The following is an 18,154-nucleotide window of genomic DNA, read 5'->3' as shown; positions in this document are numbered from 1 at the left end:
AGAAAGTCTCCAACAGGCAGGGTATTTTCAAAGCCAATGGCTAGCAAAAAGTATTTTCCTGTAAATTGAAAGTCCCTTACCCATGACAATTTTCACCGACAAATTGCCTTGTTTCCACACTTCCAAGGGGTGTTCCTTGATGACAACTCCGTCCACCACCAACCACTGATGTTTGGACGTGATGTTCTCGTCCAATCGGGGCAGGTCATGGTCTACTTTCACCCAATCATCTGGTACATTGTCAATCAGCTCTTCAACATCCTGTAAATATAAACAGTGGCAATCTACAATTAAAAACAAACAAACAACACTGGATACATTTTTACAAGGTCAATAATTGTATCTTTGCACGAAGCCTTTATTCATTATTCAAGCACTTTGGCAAAGAACCACATTTCTTGAGCATCCAGGTTCCACTAAAATAGTTAGGTTGTTGGAGATTTACCAAATGAGCACCTCATCAGGTGAGGAACTCTCATCTGATTTGTATAAGAATCAATTGATTCACTAGAATTAGTAACTCTTGGTGTGTTAGTAACTTATATTTTTAAATGTTAAATCATTCATTACCATACCTTCTGTCGCAGACACTGATCGTCTCTCTCGTTACAGTCGAGGGCTCGGATGTAGGGAAGAGATTCCTGTTCAGACTCGGCCAAAGGAATACCTGGGAAACTAGCAGACCCACTGGCTAGCCAGGCTCTGGTGAACAGCTTCTGCAATAGAAATCGGTCGATATTGAATTTGCCACTCATAAGTGTGATGCTGTCAAAATTATATTTTTTTACCTTAGTTTTTGTTTATAATAATAGCTGATGTGAGATTAATGATGCTATGGTCTACAATAAGGGAGTGATCTCTTGTATTATTAGATGAAAACTAGAAAAATGGGGTATTGTTGATGGTTGGTTGGTCATTTGATTTCAAATTAGCTTGTTTATTTTAAAATCAGTATTGTTTCATTGATATCAGTGCACTTTCTATGCCTGAAAATGTCAGAGTCTATTCAGCACCACCAACATAGCTCAACTCAGCTACGTTTTGTATGCTGAAACTGGCTAAAAGCTTTAACACGGAAATGGGATGTCTTCTTGACTACTTCCTTTTAATGGTAAAATCTTAACATCATGTGAGAGTCTCAACACATTTACACACCTCAACTTTGTGCGAGGCAGCAATGGCAGTCAGCATGGTGGCCCCGGCTCTGTGTCCTAGCACCGTGATGGCTTCAGGGTCTCCAGCAAAGTGGACGATGTTGTTCTTCACCCACCTCAGCGCCTCCACAGCGTCGTGCATTCCGTAGTTACCTGAGGTGAAGGGGTACGTTGAGTTTGAGAGAGCCTTGGCAGCTAGGTATCCGAGGACACCCATGCGGAAGTTGGGCTTGACAAAGACAACGTCTCGGATACGGCTGAGCCGAGGCGAGGGAAGATCTAGACGCCCAGGAGACCCTCCGGATAGAGATTCTGCACCAAATAGAACCACCACCTGTGGAAAGTTTGACGTAAACTATAATTTTTTTTAAATATAATCTTTTTCTACTGTAAATTAGCAATAAGTTGTCTCCGCATTACTGTAGTGTCCATGTAAACATTCTCCAAAAGCTTAATTAATCATGATTGATTATGGCTCTCCCACCAGTATATAAGAAAACAATGTCATAATGAAGACACAATGTCAAAACTATATTTGTACTGAAATTTACTGTGGATGATGATGATGTTCATTGTAATGAGACTAATCTTTTTGGTCAAAAAGTCATCGAAAATTCATAAATATCCCGAAATATTTTTATAATTGCTTGATACCAAATTCAAACTGATATAATGATTTATATTGTGTTTAATATGTATACTATTTTCTTATAATCTATAGCGTTAGATGTTAACACTTTAATCCATCTGTAAGATAGTTGGGTAGGTACTTTCCTGTTAAAGGGAACATTCATTATTATCAATGATTTCTTTCCGATACATCGATATTCTATTTTTGATCCGATAATGAACGAGATGTCAGCTGACAACTACGATAAGTAAATATTGTTCAGTATCAACAAACAATTTAAAAATATTATATTGAAATGAAAATGTTCTAAACTAACCTTACCTAACCAACCAAACTTGCTGTAAAATTTCCAAATTTCGTTTTTATATTACTCACATGCCTTTTCTGTTATCAAACGAAATTTTGAAATGATACAGCAAACCCAGCAAGTTTGGTTGGTTATGTTAGGTTAGTTTAGGACAGTTTTACTTATTTATGTTTTGCCTAAACAAGATCAGTTGTCAATTTGTAATTTAAATGTGTTTGACGGTATTATAATAAAAACAGAAGGTAACCACCGTAAAGGAAAACAAAAATATTGATATATCGAAAGAAATCAGATTGATAATAATGAATGTTCCCTTTAACAGGAAAGTACCGCGATAGTTGTGCCAAGTTGAAAACCTGCTGAATTGTAATAATTGGTAGCAAGAAATCCTAAGGGAATCAGCTCCAGCTGAAAGCCTTCCCTTACTTAAGCTAAGAAAACATAATTTTCTTTGTCATCAGCTGTAATAAAGAATGACTACTTTAAACATAGAATGGTGGAAAACGTATTACTTGGCCTTATTCGCTGACCTTCCAATTAATTACTGTACAATATCAAATGAAGAAACCAAAAACTCATGACTTCTAACTCACACCACTTGGGGCTGGATTTGTGTTTTGTTATACAGAAAAGATAATTTTCTTTTTTGTCAAAATATAAAACTACAAAACTTCTATGCGTACAGGCAAGGGGTTGATGTATCGGACTTGAGGAGTGACTATGTCTAGAGTGAGACAGTCTTCTCGTCCGTTGATAGTTCCATTGTTGTAGACCTGCCAGCAAGTGTCGGAGGAGTTGTGAGTCTTGAGGGTTCCGTTCCAACAAGACTCCAGAGTGAACTTCTCAGGTGCTCGCCATCGTCTCTCACCCACCGGTGGCCTGGCGTACGGGATACCTCGGAACACAATGGCTCCGTCTTCCAGCAATCTGGAACGTGACAGGTAGTGTAATTAAAATCTCCATTTCAGTTGCCCATTTAAGACAAGAGCTACTATTTTAATAATCAAATGTATCATTAAGTCTTGTAAAATTTGATTTGTTTGATGAAATATTTTTGGAGGTGAACCCTTTTATTTGTTTCCATTGTGTCAATGGATTAAAACATAGAAAAACTATTATACATTATGCATTACTATCAGGCAACTAACTTTTGAAAACTTGTTGCTGGCGGAAATTACATAGAACATAGGACTATTAGGACAGCTCATAATGCAGTTTGCCGATCTACTAATTAAAATCACTCTGTTTTATTGGTATTTTTATTTCAATTAGGCAGCCCTTAGAAAGTAACATGAGTGCAATTGATTCTTTTACACTATACTGTACTATTTTGGATTTTACTTTCACAAATCATTAAAAATCTTCATATTCTTAAAAGCACTGTTAGTTAGGGGCCTACCTTAATTAATTGCACCTCTAATTGACTAAAACATATGTTTTTTAGAAATTGAATAAATACGAGGTGTTAGCCCGTCCTACGTACGGGAGTAGTCAGTTAAAACTGCGTATAAATCAGAACAGCTGGCTTACACGTATAAAGACAAATTCTATAGCAGCCTACAGTAGAAAGAGTAATTATCAATTGAGAAAGTGTATAGGCCTAGTCAATGCATACCTGCCTCTTCCATAATCAATATCAACACAATACAATTACTTATACTATACACATTTTCTGGTAGGTCTGAATAGAAACCCCCTAAAATAAAACGAAAACATCCAATAAAACTCACAGTACACATAATTATAACGTTGGTGTCCTGACATCATTAAAAAGAATCATCCACACATATCCTTTATATCAATTTCACTACATCAATAATTGCTAAATAAATGGATTAATAAAATTGTCAAGCAAGACAAATAAAAAAAAAAAGTTTAAATTATACGATTTTTTTTTCTCCAACATATTTTTTACTTCCCATTTAAATTAATCTTTTCGCAACTCGAGTCTACGCACAGGCCCTGCCTATGTAGACTTTTTCCTTTCTTATAGAATGTATTTTTTTTAACACTTTTATTTACTTATTTCTACAGTATATATTTTTTGTTTTGTTATCTAGTTAGTAATATTTTGCTGTTTCATATTTAAGTAAAGAAAAAAATACAATGTATTTGTCTGTAAATAATTAATGGGAAATAAAATATTATTTCATTTCATTTCATTTCATTTCAAATAAGTGTAAACAAAGAAAAGTAAAAACAACATTATACAGTTTGTTTTGGTAAACAGCTGAGTCAAAAATAAAATAATATTCATTTGATCAAAATAACTGGTCACATGTTGAAGGAATTTAAAACGTAAAACACGCTAGTAAAGCTAGTGACGTAATTAATTGTCTATGTTTATTATCCATTCCATTATCAGTTCTAATATCCTTAATAAATAAACAACCCTCATTGAATCAATGTACACCGTAATTCCCCATATTAATTTATTTAAACTATAAAATATTCAGCGCCTCCAAACGTAACTGTTCTATTTCTAATACAACAATATTAAACACACATCTTGTTTCAACAAACTCTATTTCCAACTAAACCAATGTTTACAAAAACATGTTTACAAAAATCATCTGTCAACAAAAGATATTTAAACACAAATAAATCGTATGACTAAAAGAACATACTTAATACAACATCCCGCCTCAAGATGTCTACATCTTCATGAAGCTCGGTACCGCCTCGGTATCTTGATGGACCTTCCGTAATGGGTAACTGTGCCAGCGTCTGGACAATCACGTGAGTTAGATGGACAATTAAGGACCGTAGATGAACAGTTTGAAAGAATGCAATCTTCTCCGTAGTATGGTGCAGGAACTAAGAACTTCTGGTTTCGTCGAATGGTTTTCTTGTCAATGTCCACAAGGTAGGAACGTGGTTCGTTCAATTTCCTGACTACTTTACCATGTCTACGTAGATCTGTGATCCATACCATGCTTCCCTCTTCTAATTCACTTAAACCCCTCGTTCCATGTCGTTTATCAAATTGCATCTTATACTTCGACTGGTACTTATTCTCCCTCTCAAAAAAGTCTTTATTTTCCACAGGATTTCCAACCAAAGTAGATGGAAGATTGTCTCTTATTTTCCCTCCAAACATAAGTTCTGGAATCAATGGTTCACTGTGATTAGTTGAGTTCTGAATACACACTGGACACGATTTGCTTTTTCTTTCTATTTCTTGAGAAATTCCAGGCCACCACATGGTTTCCAAAGCACGTTTCCTTGTTTTTGTGATTCCCAAGTGTCCACTGTGAAGCCTCTTAAGCATTTCCGCTCGTAGTTCATGAGGTATTATCATCCGAGTTCCTCGAAGCAATAACCCATCAATACAACTTAACTCGTCTTTCACGTTAAAGTATTCTTGAATCTCATTAGGTAAACTTGATTTTTCAGGCCATTCGTCTAAAATTTTTAGCTTGAGTTGTGCACATATTGGATCCCTCATTTGTGAGTGAAGTACTTTTGTCACATTTTCGTCTGTAGTGTTTATTCTAAACATACTGATTTCATGAACGAAGGCTTCCACTTCTTCTGTCAATTCGCCATCTTCATTAGCCGGAATAGGACATCTCGATAGCAGATCTGCTATGGCAAGGTCTTTTCTTGGGGTCCAGGTCATGCGATAATCGTATCTCATCATACGCATTCGGAATCGCTGTAGTCTCGGTGAGAGCTCGTCCAAATTTTGTCTATTGAAAATTGAGACAAGCGGTTTGTGGTCGTTCTCAATTGTGTACATTTTACCCATCAGGAAACATTTTAAACGGTCACTTGCCCAAGTGCACGCAAGCGCTTCTCTCTCAATGTTACTGTAGTTTTCTTCAACAGGCATTAGAGTCCGAGATATATATGCCACAGGTTTCTTGTTTTCTCCTTCAACTTGTAGTAAAACCGCTCCAAGACCTTTTTTTGAAGCGTCACAAGAAAGAATCGAGGGCTTTTCCGGATCGTAAACAGTTAAACATGGCTCTGATGATAAAATCTGTTTCACTGTGACAAAAGCTTTTTCCTGAGTTGGTCCCCAAAAGAAATCGTGTTTAGTCTTTAACAAGCTTGTAATTGGCTTTGAAATCTCACTGCAGTTCGGAATAAATTTAGCCAGAAAAGTGACCATGCCCATGAATCTCTGGACTTCATTAGCATTACTTGGGGCTGGTAAGTCCACAACTGCTTGTACCTTGCTTGGATCAGGCTTGATTCCTTCCTTAGACAGCACAAACCCCAAAAATGTCACAGTCTTCTTGCAGAACTCAGACTTCTGCTTATTCAAAGTGATTCCATTAGCTTGCACTCTCTCTAGAACGGCTCTAAGACACTCGTCGTGTTCCTCTTTCGTTCTTCCCCATATCAAACAGTCATCAATGTGCACTAAACAGTTCTTTGCCCCTTCTAAAGCTTTTGACATACGGCGCTGAAACTCTTCATGAGCAGATGTAATTCCAAAAGGTAACTTACAGAATTTATACCTCCCGAAAGGGGTGATAAATGTTGTGTAATCTTGAGACTCCTCTGCAAGGTTCAGTTGCCAGAAACCGGATTTCGCATCGATCTTGCTGAAGTACTTGGCTCCCGCAATCTCGGACAATGAAATCTCAATCTTTGGAATAGGATAAAACTGACGTTTCACACTGTTGTTGAGTTTGGATAGGTCCACGCAGATCGTAACCCCACCTCTCTTTTTTGCGCAAACTACCATTGGTGCGCACCAATCAGTCTCGTGTTCAACTGGGACAATCACTCCTTTTTCAAGCATATCGTCTAACTGTTTTCACCTTTCACCTTGGTTTTTAAAGGTATTGGTACAACCCTGGGGGTGGATATAGCATAAGGAACTGCATTCTCCTTCATTTCTATCTTGTACTCTCCTTTCATATTTCCCAATCCTTGAAATAAATTAGGGTACTTAGTAACCCAGTCAATATCTGATGAATCTACAGAAAAGATCCTCTTCACCAGGTTCAGCTCTTCACAGGAACGTCTGCTAAGAAGTGGAACATTGATCTCATCAGAAATATACGCATAATCATAAACCGATACACCCTTATGGTTAAGCTTCAGCCTTAAAGTTCCCAAAATATTGATTCGTTCTTTCTTCTTTGCACTGTACACAGGGGATTTGCACTTTCCTAGAGGCAGAGTCTTAATAAAATCACCAAGAACTCCTACTGGAATCATGGTTACATCAGCGGCTGTGTCAAGTTTAAATTTTATAAGCCCTAACACTTGGTTTCCACAGCTTGCTTTTACCTCCTGGGCCCAGGCTCTGTCATTGTTTTCTATATTCCCGATGAAAATCTCAGGAACCTGTAGATCTCCACAGTCTGAAACTTGCTGTTCGATTTCTTTAACAACGTTTTTGTTTTTTCTCATCCACTTTTCGCGGTAGGGACAGCATCGAAAAAAATGTCCAATCTCGGAACATTTGTCACATTTGGCTTTCCTAGCAGGACATTCGGCCAGTGATCCGTGCCAATCATAACCACATTTCCTGCACTTCTTTGTATTTTCTGCATCCTCGATGTATTTCTGGTCACAAACTCCTTCTGTCCGATTCGGTTTACCGTTTTGAACTGACGTTTTATTTACCAAAAAAACATTAGTATTGGCAAGTTCATGTTTTTGGCGTTCTAGCTCCTCATGTTGGCGCAAGGTATTAATTGCTTTCTCCAGAGTCAATTGAGATTCCAGCTGGAGTCTATCACTCAGACCCTCATCTTGCATACCAATAATGAGGACGAGAAGCATCATCTCATCATTTAGTTCACCCCATGCACACGTTTTCGCAAGGCCATGCAAATCTGTTATAAATTTTTCAGATGGATCACTCCCTTGCTTGTGTCTCAAAAATTTTGATCTCTCATAAATTATATTCCGTCTTGGCACAAAGTATTCATCAAAGGCCCTAAGAGCCTAGTCATAAGTATTAGGTTTTGGTGAAAACGAATCGAAAATATCTTCACTTCTACTACCCATTACAAACAAAAGTACATCGATTTGCCGAGCGTCGGAAGTGCTATCCAGACCGCAACCCCGTCTGTACCTTTGAAAGTGATTCCTCCAGGAATGCCATTCATTCGGAATAAAAGAGAACGTTTCTGGAGTTGGTAACGTGATATTGACCATCGGAGTAGGAGTATACATAACTGCATCATTTTCTCGGTTCGTATGTCCCAATGCAAAACCTCGTGACTCATCTTTAGTCTTTCTAGAGTCCCTTTCTGAAACGTAGTTGAGTTCACTTTGGGCGTCGTCCTCACCGTTATCCTCATACCTTTGCCTCCGAGTATTTCGTTTTTTTCTGCCCTTACTTGACATTATGCGTGGTTTTAGACTTTCAGTTCGATAAAAATCCACTAAGCTGCCACCATGTTCTATTTCCAATACAACAATATTAAACACACATCTTGTTTCAACAAACTCTATTTCCAACTAAACCAATGTTTACAAAAACATGTTTACAAAAATCATCTGTCAACAAAAGATATTTAAACACAAATAAATCATATGACTAAAAGAACATACTTAATACAACAGTAACTACAACTAACCACACGCTAAACAACTTTTTAGATTTCAGAAAAGGATGGTTATAGTCTAATTGCAGTGTCCTAGGTGATGACGTTGTGCTCAATCTATGTCATTTATATCTGTATATCTTTGGATGAAACCCGTCTGGGTTTTGGTGGTAATTTAAAATTGTATTCCTGAGGATTCTTGATCTCCTTCTTTATGACATCAATATTTCCGGGCCTAATCCAAACAAAGTTTAATCATTCAAAAACATTGATTGTAAACAAACCAATATGAATTAAAACGTGTAAAAATGGATTTTCCTACTCTTTCCTAAAAAAGTTGAGCAGTATAATAATTTGCATATCCTTTTTTTAAGACTCGTTCCACACCTCGACTTGTAAACATCGATGGTGTTACTTTTCTCGGTGGTCTACTAATCTTACTCATTTCTTAAAAATCAATGACAAATCAGAGTAAATAAAATAACCTCATAGTTCTACAGAGCATTTTTATATTTAACCAGCTGTTAGTTAAAACAAATTATATTGCTCTAAAACAAATCGAAGATTACAAAGATTGCTTTAAAAAATAATTTGAACATCCTAGTATTTTACTATGTATATTTAATTCATCTGTCATCCTCTTACAGAAGAATTAAACATATCAATGATTAGCATTACACATAGTATAAATAAGTCAACCCTAAGTATGACTTAACATTTTTATCCAAATGCTGAATTTGTGACACAAAAGCTGAATGTTTACAGCTGTTATGTTAAGCAAATTATTTTATGCCAAAAGCTAGTTTAGAATCTTAGCGTCGGCTGCTAGACTTTTTAAAAATTAAAACTTAATTCCTAAAAAACTGGGAACCTAAACTAAAATTATGGCTTCAACATTCCCTAGTTTTTAAAATTATCTTTCTTTCAACACAAAAATCATGAAAATCCGTCGAGTGGTTGATTCAGAATCGTGAAATAAAAAAACACTGTTTCGTTTTAATATTATAGATTACAAAATGGTAGTTAAAACTAACCCTTCAACAGGGCCGCAGGATGTGACTGCTCTCACATATCGTCCATCGATGATTGGAGAAGACGTTAGAGTTCGGGGACCTGACACTGCAATGATGATAATGATGATCAACAATATCAAGAATAATAAGACACCACCTGCAACAAATGACCACATAATACAGTACATACAAACCCATTTAAAAGAAATGTGTAATGTGGTAGTACAATGTTTAATGACTTAGAAACTGTAATTTACAACCTAAAACTGAGTACTTCTTTAAAGTTTATTGTTTGTGGTGTGTACAATAGCTAGGTTGCCTGGATTAGAAAGAGTCAATCCTGGCATAACAAACTACCAGAGGTGCCCATCCCCCCCTAACCCAGAGGCGCAATCCTCCCCCCCCCCCAAGCCAAAGGAGTAGTCCCCCCCACAATTCATGCTGCCGTCTATTTAAACCTACCCTCCCCTCACCAATTTATCTGACAATTTTCCCTTTACCTCATAAAACAAGCATTTAAAGTATTTAGTAAACTTGAGGTACGAAAAACAAACTTGCTGATAATCAAAATTAAATGTTTAATATGAAACGTCATTTAACAATACATCAATATAAATCTAACTAATGGACGAATTAGAAGTTTTTCAATTTACAATTCAGAATTTGTATTGTCAGCCAATATGTGTGCTCAGTATTGCAATAGACAACGTCTTCAAAACGTACAAGAGTGAAAATTTAAAAACTTACGTTTTCATGTCCCTGGCCTTTTACTTCGTAGCTACTGGATTTGTAGTTTATTATTATGTGTTTTAATATTTTTTGGGATGGGGGCAACATGTTACACACATTTATTTGGTTTTAAATAGGTTCTAGGTATTTTTTTCGTATTTTTAAAGTCTCAAAATTCACGACCATGACGTGTCCCTAGGGTACATTTTCCAACTTTCACGCTGTTTTTAGACTAATTACTCATGCCGAAATATATAAAGCCATATTTTTATGCCATCAATGGTTATTAAACTTACAAAAAAGGAGCATATTATAATTTTATTGTCATTGCAAACTGACTACCATGACATAATAAGTCTGTCCCTCGATTTGGCGTCACGACCATTTGGGAAAAATTTTCAACTTTGGAGCACGACAGTGGCAAGCCTGGCGTTGATGGAGTCAGTTGGTTTTAGAGACTAGTTCGGGGTGTACGTCAGGATTGTAGTGCCGGTCGTTTCGAGTTGAAAGGAGGAATTACAAGATTAATACAGGAAAGGTTGTGTTTTTTGTAATTTTGGTGTGTCCATGACCGTACATAGTCATTCGATGAAGTAGACATGGTGTTAATTTTTGTTTATAAGATATTTCAATTGCTAGATTAACCTAGAAGTCCACTTTGTATCCTCGAACATGAGGTGCAGAGCTACCACCAGAACAGAGCCAAATAACACGTAATTTCACGACCATCGCGGGTTTTTTCACGACCTATCCAGCCTTATGGATTATAGTATGTTTGGTCGTGACAATAACTTTAATATAATTGTAATTTGAACAGTTTAGTTCAATTAAATCACATATTTTTATTATAACTAACAGTATAATTAAAGGATTGTTTAGAAAGATTTAGATTTTTTTAGAAAATTCACGACCGTACCGCTTGTCCCTGACCATCACGTTTATGATTTTTATCATAAAAATTTCAAAAATTAAAATATCGTCATATTTCAATGTTTTATACACAAAAGAAGCACGCCTCTATGCAAACATAAAGATTTTTCGGGTCTCAGGTAAGTTTTTTCGGAGTTATACAAACTTAAAAAGATTTTATTGGCTTTTTTCAATTTTTTTGAGTTTTTTTTATTTTTTTTTAGAAATACCAAATATACTAAAAGCTCAGTGACCTTTTTAATGTATAATGGTCATAAAAGTAAATTAGTTTATAGCAAAACATAGTTATAAAAATAATATTAACTATTTTTAATATTCATTTAAACGTCTGTTATGGTCGTGACAGGATTTTGTGTTTTTCCACTAAAGATGCTCTTTTAAAAAAAAACTACCAAAGATATTGCGTTACCATGGACATTTTATGAAACTTCAAATGTTAATGAAATAAAAAAAATAATAAAAGTTTTGAAAAAAGGGGAAAAAATTTGCAAAGTGTTTTTCCTGAAAACGTACGTTTTTAAATTTTCACTCACAACAATATAGGCCTACTCGGTGAATTACTCTACTCCAACACAGTACTGTAACTGTACAATATATTAGGTGGCGTTAATTTTTACAGGGCTTAAGAATTCAAACAGCTTTAAGTGCATTAATAATACTTTGGCGAAAAGTATATTGTTTCAAAATTATAGGCAGAGTCACGAAATAAGACAGACTTGTTGCTCGCCACTCCCAGGCTGCCTTTATTTATTTATTTATTTATTTATTCACGGTAACACCATTTATACAATAGTAGTTAGCATAATCAATTACAAGATGGCATAATTAACAACGACACTACATTACTAATGCAATTATATCAAACAAAACTGAACTTGAAAAATCTTTGGGTAAGTATGATATTCAATGAAAACAACAGACAATAATAACAGGCAATGCAGACAACAACAAAAAAAAAACAATCAATAACAGGCAATGAAAGACTAAAAATAACAGGCTATAAATACAAGCTATATAAATACGGCAAGCAATAACAGGTAATGAAAGGCTATAATGACAGGTTATAACTAATAGACTATAGTACAAGCTATAATACAGCAAGCAATAACAGGCAATAAATACATACAAAAAATAACAGACAATAAAAATGCAGAAGCAATAGAACAACAGGCAATAAATACAGAGGCAATAGAATAACAGGCAATAAAAAACGCTCAATAGAATTCAGACAATAACATGCAATAAATAAATACGGACAATAATACAGGCAGTGAATACAGTTAACGATGGTGTCCTTTCAGATTTATGTAGATTTTTTTGGCGGTCACAACTGAGGTGTTCCAAAGGTCAACGTGCGGGGACAGGAGGTTCCCAATCCTATGGAGACGGGGGATCACACTGTTGTGCTCATAGTTGTTGGCGTAGGCTTGAATAGCGAAGAGGTTCCTTGAGCGAGTTTCTCCTGGAACTCGAAAGTTGATCCGACCAAGTAGCTCAGGGCATACAACATCACCATTTAAAAGATTTACGAGAAGAGAAACATCAGCTAATTCTCTTCTCAAATGTAAAGATTGTAGTCCCAATTGAATTTCGATGTCGCTGATGGGAATTGTTGCATAGTTGTAACCCATCTTGAGTCCAACAACTCGAAGAAACCTTCTTTGGATTTTCTGTAGGCGGTCGATTTGTCCAATTGCATAGGGAGCCCACACAATGCTGCAATATTCAAGTACTGAGCGAACAAGGCAGATGAAGAGATACCTCAGCGCTGTGATGCTGAGACCATGTCTAGAGGTGCGAATAATGAAGCCCAGTGCCCTTGACGCCTTGCCACAAACCAACTCCATGTGGTCAAGAAATGTGAGGTTTGATGAGAACACCACCCCGAGGTCACGAACTGAGGTCCTCCTGGAAATATCACTGCCATCGATGGTATAGTTGAAGATAATAGGTCTCTTGCTACGGCTAAAGGTGATTGCAGTACATTTCTTGATGTTGAGACTCATATCGTTTGAGACACACCAGTCGCATATCCTCCTGAGGCAGTTCTGGAGTGTTGTACAATCTTCAATGGAAGAAATGGCCGTAAAAATCTTAATATCATCAGCAAATAACAGTTTATCCACATCCATGAGTTCTATGATGTCATTAAGATATAATGAGAACAGAAATGGACCCATATGTGAGCCTTGAGGGACGCCAGATGTTGCAGTGAAGGGTTTAGAAATTGATTGTTGAAACTTTACAATAAGTTCCCGGTTATCCAAGTATGAGCGGAACCATTTCAAGAGTTGTCCAGTGACTCCATAACCAGCCAATTTGGAAAGTAGTATCTGGTGGTTAACACGATCAAAAGCCTTCTGGAAATCCAAGTAAATGCTGTCGACCTGAAGTCCCATCGACACATTGGAAACTAGGAAATTCTGGTAGATTACTAGGTTGGACGAGGTTGACCTGCCAGTCGAGAACCCATGCTGGTGAGTTGAGAGGAGGTTGTCAAAAAGGGGCTTTATTTGGTCTAAAACGAGACTCTCAAATACCTTCCCCAAGGTGGGTTGAATGACAATCGGCCTGAAGTCACTTACATCGGAAGAGTTTTGGACTTTGGGAATGGGAACAACAAAGCTGGTTTTTAATGTATCCGGAAAGATTCCTTCTTGAAGTAAAAGATTGAAGATGTGTGTCAATTGAGGAGCCAGTAGCATATTACAGTACTTCAGTACAGATGGAGGTATTAGGTCGGGCCCCGTTCCCTTGTAAGGATCGAGAGATGCCAGCTTCTTTTGAACGTCATTACAACTTAGTCTGCAGGAGTTCAAATTCAGGTGAGTTTTGAAATCGTCAACTGGAGGAGTCACTGCTGACTGCTGGTAAACTGATGAAAAGTAAACTCCAAAAAGGTTGGAAATATCTTCAGGACGTTCGGCCTTCTCACCGTGGTAGTTGAAACAATCGAAGCTGCTACTATTTGATTTAAGGCTGTTTACAAAGCCAAAAAAAGACCTTATGTTAAGTGGAATAGAGTTATTAACTCGATTAATGTATTGTGCATAGCAATCTCTGCTTAAGGTCTTACAAAGGCGACGAACACGGGAAAACTCTTCGTAGTCACGCAGTGATTGAGAAGCTTTAAATTTGGAATGCATGGCCTTCTTCATGATTGTGAGCTGTTTCAATTGGCTATCGAACCAGCAAGGAAATTTTGATGGACCAAATCTCTTCATAGTTGTATGCCTCAGGATGATTTCACGAATAGTGGAGACAAATGAGTCAAAGAAGCTGTTTACATCAATAATACTGTAGTAAGTGGTTCCAAGCTCTCTATTGAGTTCAATGTAGATAGCCTCAACATCACACCGCCTGAAGTCCGGGACGAAACCAGAAACATTGCAGGTACTATCCATGCATTTGTTGACTACAAAAGTAAGTGGAGGGTGAGCCTCTTCAACAGGAAGTAAAATGTCTTGCGCAGCCTCAACAGTTGAGTTGGTCGACGAGGTGAACACCAAATCAAGCAGCACTCCCCTGGAGTTCAGGATGGTATTAGTTTGTTTCAGCTGATAAGATGTCATAAGATCTATGAGTTCTTGCTGGGATCTGCTAGGATTAACAATTGAACTCTCCGGGGACCATTTGTCATCCGGAAGGTTGAAGTCGCCCATAAGGTATAGAGAAGAGAGGTCGTTGGAGACAGATAGCATGACCTCGTCAACTGCCTCGCAAAATCCCAGGTAAAGATCAGAGGGTTGCTGGGGAGGGATATAAACTCCTCCCATCAATATAGGCGAGTTAGGACAATCAATTTGTGTAAACACGCATTCTACATTTTCATTAGAGGTATAGATACGAGAAGACTTTATGTGGGATTTCTACAAAAATCGCCGGGCAAAATACCCACAGTATCTCTTAATAATTGCCACCAGTACAAAAGGTTTTCGTGAAGAAGTAATCTTATAATTAATTTTGATAGCCCCAGGATTGCCTTTTTATGACTAATGGCAGAAACGCATCTTGTCAGACAATCCGTTTGTACACAAAACACGAAACGATAACAGATAGGCCTATCAATTTACGCGTGTATACAGGGTGGCTGAAAAGTAACTTGCACCACCCCCCCCTTAACTTTTCCACCATTTGAGATATTTAAAATCTGTTTGCGGAAACCTTCTTAGATATGAGAGGCTATACAATAATTATCGTCAATTTTGAAAATTTTCCCTTTAGGGGTAGCGTGGGTAGGGGGTAGCTCAAAATTTTCAAATGACAAGTATAGTCGAGTTTGACATAATTTTACAGGTCTTGACAAAACATAAACATTGACATAAAGAAAACCAAAATCGGCTTACTAATAACAAAATGGTGCCCTAAAACGTTTCAATTCCAAATAACCATGAGGGTGGCAAAAAAATTAACTTGCACCCTCTTTAACTTTTTAACTATTTGAGATATTTGATATCGGTTTGCGGCAACTTGTTTGGAAATGAAGGGCTACAATAATTATGGTCAGTGTTATATGTGCTGTGTTGGTTTAACCTATAGTCAATGGTTTAACTTACTGGTAATTGCCAGCTGTTGTCAATGTTAATATTGTATGCTTCATAATAATTAAAACACATGTTATTAATTTAAAGGAGAGAATGTAAACAAATGAGTTGAGTTTATGTTGGCTTATAAAGAAGATGTTAGTAAAATGGTTAAAATAAATTATTGTCACTACTTTCACTGAGTACTCATTGTTTTTTGTCAGTTCCATTCGTAACATTGTGGCGCCCAACGTGTTGGCATTGGTGGAAGTAATTTATTTGTTGGAAAAGTATAGATTTTATTTGAACCATGGAAGCCTTGTTAAAAAGAAGAAAGGCATTGAGAACAACATTTAGTAGATCAGTATCGAAGTTTAATGAAGTTTGTCAAGAAGAATTAGATGAAGCTAATGCTCTTTATGACGTATTAGAACAAAGATATAATGAGTTGGAAGAAATTGATAAAGAAGTATTGAATCTAATGCTTGTAGAACGACCTGATGAAGAAATTGAAGCTGAACTAGCAAAACAGGATGAATACAAGAAGACTTATGGATTAATTAAATACAAGTTGCGAGTAAGTAACAGATTAGAAGATGAAGCTCGTTCTCTCCGCGATTCTGTAAGTAACAACAGTACTTTAGTACCTAAGCAGAACACAGTAAGACTTCCAAAAGTTGAATTGCTCAAATTTGGTGGAGATCCGAAGGACTGGCTACATTTCTGGAGTCTTTTTCAAACAATAGATAGGGAACCGACCTTAAATGCTGCAGAAAAGTTCCAATACTTGTTACAAAGTATGATTCCTAGGTCTAGAGCATGAAGTAGTAAAGAGTTTTCCACCAACAGCAGATAATTATCCTAAGGCTCTAGAGGAACTTAAAGTTAGATTTGGGCGGGATGGACTTCTAGTACAAGTATATGTTAGGGAGCTGCTAGCTTTGGTACTGAAAAACACAGAACATAGTTTGTCTCTGATGCAGTTTTACGACAAATTAGAATGTCAACTACGAGCCTTGGAAAGCTTAGAGGTAACAACAGATAAATGTGCTTGTGTTTTGTTGCCTTTAGTAGAATCCTGCTTACCAGATGATCTTCTTAGAGCTTGGCAGAGATGCAGTTTGTCTTCAGATGGAGAGAATAAAGAATCATCAGAAACAGAAGAGCAGACATTGAAGAGATTGCGGCAGTTCATCAAATCAGAAGTTGAAGGTGAAGAAAGAATTGTTTTGGCTAAGACTAGTTACGGTACGAGTAAGAGGGTAAGCCCTAGAAGTAATATTGATAAAACATCAAACAATATGCCTTCAGCATCTTGCTTGACTAACAAGTCAAAAGAGTTCAATTGTATATTCTGTTCAGAAGCTCACAAAAAAGCAGATTGCCTTCAGGCCAAAAAAAATGGATTTTAGTAAAAAAAGACAAATTGTTTTGGATAAAAAAGCTTGTTTTACATGTCTATTTCAGGGACATACATCAAAATTCTGTATAAGGCCTTTAAAATGTAGTATTTGTTACCGTAAACACCCTACCTTGATGTGTAATAAGGAACAAGAATTGCAAGAAAAATCAAACAGGAGTACCGGTAATGAGGTCAAAGATCTATCTAACTTAGGACAACAAACAAAATCACAGATTTATCTGCAGACATTGAGGGTCAATCTGATCCATGAAGGTTTGATTCGTCCTGTTAGAGCCTTAATTGATACAGGTTCGATGAGATCTTATATTCTTGAGTCCACAGCATCTGAAATTGGTATGTATCCCGAGGGACAAGAGAGTTTAACTCATTCACTTTTTGGAGGTGTTAAGACGGATGTTGTTTCACATAACACGTTTAAAATCATTCTTGCCAATAGGAATAATGAATATAAGTGTAGGTTCAAGGTTTTAGATCAACCTCTTATAAGTGAAAATATCCCTAGTATTAGGAGAGGTCCAGAACTTAAGGAAATAGAAGCTGCTAACATTGTTCTTTCGGATGTGGCTGGATCAGAAGGTAAAATTGAAGTTTTAATTGGTGCAGATGTTGCTGGTAAGTTGTTCACAGGTAACAAAGTTCAGCTGAATAGTGGACTTGTAGCAATGGAAACCTTTCTAGGCTGGACAATAATGGGTCGCTTATCTAGTGTTGTGGAAACTGATAACAGTAAGGCAGAATGCAATACATCATGTGTTAGTATGTTTTCTTTTAGTGATCCTTCTGAGGATATTTCGATGTTCTGGAAATTAGAGACACTTGGTATTACTGATCCCGTAGAACAGAAGTCAAAAGAAGAGTTACACGAGATGACACTAGAGCATTTTAGGAATACGGTGAGTGTTAACAACGAAGGTCGTTATGAAGTG

The 18,154-nt window shown here is 36.8% G+C and overlaps 1 protein-coding gene across 1 annotated transcript in view; it reads right to left on the bottom strand.

Moving 5' to 3' along the window:
• LOC128981976 (neurotactin-like) overlaps positions 1-18,154 on the bottom strand; it is a 39,017-nt gene that overhangs the window by 9,586 nt on the left and 11,277 nt on the right. Inside the window, exons 6-10 of the mRNA XM_054401000.1 lie at positions 9,645-9,780; positions 2,776-3,019; positions 1,156-1,488; positions 576-716; positions 81-261 (exon numbers count right to left, since the gene is read on the bottom strand). Coding sequence (XP_054256975.1) covers positions 81-261; positions 576-716; positions 1,156-1,488; positions 2,776-3,019; positions 9,645-9,780 — 1,035 coding nt within the window. The remainder of the gene's footprint in view (positions 1-80; positions 262-575; positions 717-1,155; positions 1,489-2,775; positions 3,020-9,644; positions 9,781-18,154) is intronic.

The sequence above is a fragment of the Macrosteles quadrilineatus genome, unplaced genomic scaffold (assembly GCF_028750875.1).
Source record: "Macrosteles quadrilineatus isolate MER2022 unplaced genomic scaffold, UCM_ALF_1.0 Scaffold_73__1_contigs__length_606889, whole genome shotgun sequence".
Taxonomy (NCBI): Eukaryota; Metazoa; Arthropoda; class Insecta; order Hemiptera; family Cicadellidae; genus Macrosteles; species Macrosteles quadrilineatus.
The sequence above is the reverse complement of the archived record's forward strand: the minus strand, read 5'-3'. Positions and strand labels throughout refer to the sequence as shown.